Consider the following 5666-nt stretch of genomic DNA (forward strand, 5'->3'; position numbering starts at 1 on the left):
CTTGTGCCACTGTGACAGAATTCACCCATGTATTCACAGCCTACTCACTATTGCACTAATCTTTGTACAAAGTATGCCTTGTAATGTATCATTTGAAAACATAATTTGCTGATCAGTATTGTCCTGATAAAATACACATGGCCACATTGTGTGTGAAGTTATAAGATTCCACTGTATGATGTTATTAACACATGTTACAAACTGAGTTTGGCAAACAGGTCTGTCTTAAACAAAGAAATATGTGCTATACTTAATTTGTATTTAAGCAGTAAACAGAGTCATCAAGCAGGAAGGGAAACAAAAGAAACTCAAACAAGTGAGAAAAAAAGCAGCAGGGAACATCCTTCCACATAGACATTTTGCCTTCTGGTAACCAGCTGGAAATGTTTCTCAAAGTGGGGATAGGACTATAAAAAGAAGGGCCAGACATCCCAAGTCACATCTCTCTCTCTTTCTCTCTGCCTATCAATTCACTGCATCTGAAGGGAGAAAGGACACAACTGTTGAACTGGGGGAGGGGTCCTGACCTAAGAAGTTTGGCCAGTAACACTGCTGAAACCATGTGGTGAGAAAACCTAGCTTTGAATTTCACATAGTTTGTTAAGTTAGGCACCAGTTGCATTTTAGATTTATTTTTCTTGTAACCATGTCTGACTTTTCTGTCCCATTATTTGTACTTACTTAAAATCTCTTTGTAATTAATAAACTTGTTTTGTTGTTTTATCTAATCCAAATCTAATCTAAATTGAAGCATCTGGGAAACTAAGTTGAGTGCATATTATTTCTAAACAAGAAATAATGGACAATGCAACTTGTATTGTCCAGGAGGGGACTGGGAAGCACAGGACATACATTTCTGGGGGGACATCGAAGACTGGGGAGTGTGATGTGGTTAACCTGCAGTATAACCAAGGCTGATGAGAGCCAGATTGTAACACACGTGTGGCTGGCAGGCTGCAGTTACGCACAGATGCTCAGGGTGTGACTTGCATGCTGGAAGGTTGCTTGTGAGTGGCCCAGGTTGAAGCCACTTCAGCAAGGCATTGTAAGGCTCCCAAAGTTGCAAGCAGGGGGTGACACAGCTGCTGATCAGTCTGGATTGCACCCCGGTATGTCACAGCCACCTAGGGTGACCAGATGGGATAAAGAAAATATCAGGACACATGGGAGGGGGAGGAGGTCCCGCCAGCGGAGCAAAAAAAAAAAAAAACGGAGTCCCGCCGGCAGAGCAAGGGGGGGAAAAAAAAGCGGAGTCCCGCCGGCAGAACGAAACAAAAACAGGAGTGTGAAATATCGGGACAAATTGCGTCCTGACCAAACATCGGTCGGGACGCGGGACAAATGCCTAAAAATTGGGACAGTCCCAATTTTATCGGGAAGTCTGGTCAACCTACAGCCACCCACCTAGAAAATAGCCCAGTAACACCGAAGGTATGGTGCTAACTGACTGAAGTGTTAGCTTGACATGAAAGGGCGAGGTCACCAAAGGGATGGGCCCATGCTCTGATTCATGGCTGCATATGCACAAGGACATTGTGGTCATCACTTATCCCCAAGGAGATCCATGGCAGGCCCAGTGATAATTCTTCCTTTCTTCACAATGGTAGCAGAAATTATCCCACACGGGTATGCAGGCTTGGCTGGTATTACTCAGCGCTACAGGGCACATTGGTGCCCCCTTCTCCTAAGTGGTGCCAACCTTTGAGGCATTGCAGGGTTGATTCCACTAGGAGGAAAAGTCAATGATACATGTCAGCTATATTCTTTTGTATAATCCTTGTGAGGTTTTTTTTTTTTTTTTTTTTTACAAAGAATGCACACAAAGTCCTGTTTCCCTGAACACCAGTAGAAACAACCAAACAGCAGGCAATCTCTGTCTTCAGAAACAGCCAAGTCTGTCACTCCAGGTCTGTGCTGAGGAAGCACTATGCCCGTGGTTCCTCTAGGAGTCACGCTCATAATGCCTCCTCCTGGCTTCACTGCCTCCAACACACCCAGGCTGTGTCCACACTTGGAGCTGGGCCTGTGACTGCAAGCTCATGTAGACATACTCGCATTAGATCTCATTGAGCGAGGGCACTAAAAAACAGTAATGTAGCCTGTCCAGCGGCACGGACTAGTTGTTCCAAGTCTGAAGTGGTATACCTAGACTTTAGTAAGGCATTTGATACGGTCTCGCATGATATTCTTATCGACAAACTAGGCAAATACAATTTAGATGGGGCTACTATAAGGTGGGTGCATAACTGGCTGGATAACCGTACTCAGAGAGTTGTTATTAATGGTTCCCAATCCTGCTGGAAAGGCATAACGAGTGGGGTTCCGCAGGGGTCTGTTTTGGGACCGGCTCTGTTCAATATCTTCATTAACGACTTAGATATTGGTATAGAAAGTACGATTATTAAGTTTGCGGATGATACCAAACTGGGAGGGATTGCAACTGCTTTGGAGGACAGGGTCATAATTCAAAATGATCTGGACAAATTGGAGAAATGGTCTGAGTTAAACAGGATGAAGTTTAACAAAGACAAATGCAAAGTGCTCCACTTAGGAAGAAAAAATCAGTTTCACACATACAGAATGGGAAGAGACTGTCTAGGAAGGAGTACGGCAGAAAGGGATCTAGGGGTTATAGTGGACCACAAGCTAAATATGAGTCAACAGTGTGATGCTGTTGCAAAAAAAGCAAACATGATTCTGGGATGTATTAACAGGTGTGTTGTGAGCAAGACACGAGAAGTCATTCTTCCGCTCTACTCTGCTCTGGTTAGGCCTCAGCTGGAGTATTGTGTCCAGTTCTGGGCACCGCATTTCAAGAAAGATGTGGAGAAATTGGAAAGGGTCCAGAGAAGAGCAACAAGAATGATTAAAGGTCTTGAGAACATGACCTATGAAGGAAGGCTGAAAGAATTGGGTTTGTTTAGTTTGGAAAAGAGAAGACTGAGAGGGGACATGATAGCAGTTTTCAGGTATCTAAAAGGGTGTCATAAGGAGGAGGGAGAAAACTTGTTCACCTTAGCCTCTGAGGATAGAACAAGAAGCAATGGGCTTAAACTGCAGCAAGGGAGGTCTAGGTTGGACATTAGGAAAAAGTTCCTAACTGTCAGGGTGGTTAAACACTGGAATAAATTGCCTAGGGAGGTTGTGGAATCTCCATCTCTGGAGATATTTAAGAGTAGGTTAGATAAATGTCTATCAGGGATGGTCTAGACAGTATTTGGTCCTGCCATGCGGGCAGGGGACTGGACTCGATGACCTCTCGAGGTCCCTTCCAGTCCTAGAATCTATGAATCTATGAACCCAGTGGGTTTTGGGAGGGTATGTACTCAGGGCTGCTACCCAGTGGCACCACTTGCTGCTGCCTGTGCTACCGTGGCTACAGTACTATTTTTAGTGAGCTAGTTTGATGAGAGCTAGTGCAAAAATGTCTACTCGAGATAGACACCCCCATCTCCAAGTGTAGAGGTAGACACAGCCTGCAGCCAATACCCAACCACCTTGCGTTTGCAACTAGAGAAACCTCTGTTAATCTACCAGGGTTAGCTCTGGCTTGGCCACACAGCTTGGGCACATTGTCTGCAGCTGTTGCACCTAAAGGGGCTTGATTGCTCCTTTTGTTAAGCCTGAAAGAGGGTGCTTGGCACATCCATGGACTGTAATGAGGCCTGTGGTTGCACTTGGATCTAAGACCCACCTGGTGGCAGCCATTCCCCATTGGCAGTCTTGCCCCATTGGAACTTTGTAACAATTCTTCTTCAGTGTGTGAGTCTTGAACACAAGGATAATATGACGAATGGTGGCATCCGAAGAGGAGAGTGATAATATTACAGAAATGTCACAAGAGAACAAATCAATGAGATTGGGGCCACAAAAGGATCATCTCAAGACAACAAATGTTTGCACCGTTGTATTTACACATCCAGCTAAGAAGGACCCAGCCACCAGTTGGACACAGTCTCAGGGACATGACGGCTGTACAGAGCAGTGGATTACTGCAGGCCACATACCTGTCATACACCATCACAGCCACCAGGAGGCACTCCATCATCACCAAAGTCCTGAGAAACCAGAGCTGAGTCATGCAGGCAGCAGAAGAAATGGCTTTCCTCTCCGCTTACAAGTCCGCCAGCATCTTTGGGGGTGAGGCATGTGGAAATAAAGACATCTACAAAAGCCAGGTTAGTGAGGAAAAAGCACATCGGAGTGTAAACCTGAGTGCTGCTGCTGATTAACGTGATCATACCGAGATTCCCCAAACACTGACCGCTCAGACTATTAAAAACCATACGAAAAGGGTGACATCAAACTCTGGACAATTGATGAATCCTGTGAAAAATTAATTCAGTCATTTCTTTGGTGAATGGTTATTGTGTGAAGAGCACAGATAACAACCGTCCAACGGCTGCGGTGAATTTAATTTCAGTCAGATCCCTGAGAATTAAGCAATCCAGTACTATTATAACCTTCCCTAGGGAAGCTGACCTGCTCTGTAACTCTTTCTCGAGGGACACAGGCACAAGCCACTGGCTGATGCTATTGGTGTGAGCTGTGGCTAAATCCCCGGCCCTGCCTTGAAAATCTCAATTGAGGGTTCCAGGTTTTGACAATATTAAACTTGGGGCACCTGAAGAAATGCATTAAAATGAGTGAAATGTACAAAAATGGGTCATTTCCAAATGCTTCAAACTCTCTCTTTATTCAAGGACTTTACTTCAGCAAGATTATTTGAACTCCTTCAAAAGGACCCATTGTTGTTTTCATACTAACACAGATGTTCACTCATCAGAAGTTATCACCATTTGCTCATAAATTTACCTCCCTAGGGAAAAAACTCAGTTCTATGACCCTTTTAAAAGCGTTCTTCACCTCTTTGTTCCTCAGGCTGTAGATCAAGGGGTTCAACATGGGGGTCACCATCGTATAGAACACTGAGACCACTTTTTCCTGACCCCGTGAATGTTTGGTGTTGGGCTGCATATAGATAAATAGAGCAGTGCCATAGAATATGGTGACGATCGTCAAGTGGGAGGTGCAGGTGTTGAACCCTTTGCGCTTCCCTTCGGTGGACCTGATCTTTAGGATGGTGGAGAGGATGAAAACATAGGAAATGAAGATAATCAGGCTGGTGAACACCCCAGTCACACAAGCCACGGCCAAAAGAATGATGTGATAGATGCTGGTATCGGAGCAGGAGAGTGATAACAGCGGGGAGATGTCACAGAAGAACAGGTCAATGACATTGGGGCCACAGAAGGATAATTTTAACGTGGTAATAGTTTGGATCATTCCATTTACAAACCCAGCTAGGAATGACCCAGCCACCAGCTGGATACAGAGTCTCGGGGACATGAGAGCTGTATAAAGCAGGGGGTTACAGATGGCCACGTAACGGTCGTACGCCATAACAGCCAGGAGGAAAGACTCAGTAACCCCAAAGAAACTGACAAAACAGTATTGACAGACACATGCAGCATAAGATATGACTTTCCTCTCTGCTATCACATCAGCTAAGAACTTGGGAGTGATGAATGTGGAATACCAGAAATCTACAAAAGCCAAATTACTGAGGAAAAAGTACATGGGAATGTGTAGCTGAGAATCCAGCCTGATTAGCATGATCATCCCAAGATTCCCCAGCAGGGTAACCACATAGATCACTAGGAACA

At 44.9% G+C, this 5666-nt stretch overlaps 1 protein-coding gene across 1 annotated transcript; it reads right to left on the reverse strand.

Annotated features, from left to right (window-relative positions):
- Positions 1-4815: 4815 nt before the first annotated feature.
- Positions 4816-5661, reverse strand: LOC113405739 (olfactory receptor 1052-like; the record flags this gene model as incomplete). Its single annotated transcript, XM_026646992.2, has 1 exon — positions 4816-5661. A coding segment is annotated over one exon (846 nt), but the record flags the coding sequence as incomplete, so codon positions are not given.
- Positions 5662-5666: the final 5 nt, after the last annotated feature.

This window comes from Terrapene carolina, unplaced genomic scaffold (genome assembly GCF_002925995.2).
Source record: "Terrapene carolina triunguis isolate 2854851 unplaced genomic scaffold, T_m_triunguis-2.0 Scaffold50415, whole genome shotgun sequence".
Classification (NCBI taxonomy): domain Eukaryota; kingdom Metazoa; phylum Chordata; order Testudines; family Emydidae; genus Terrapene; species Terrapene triunguis.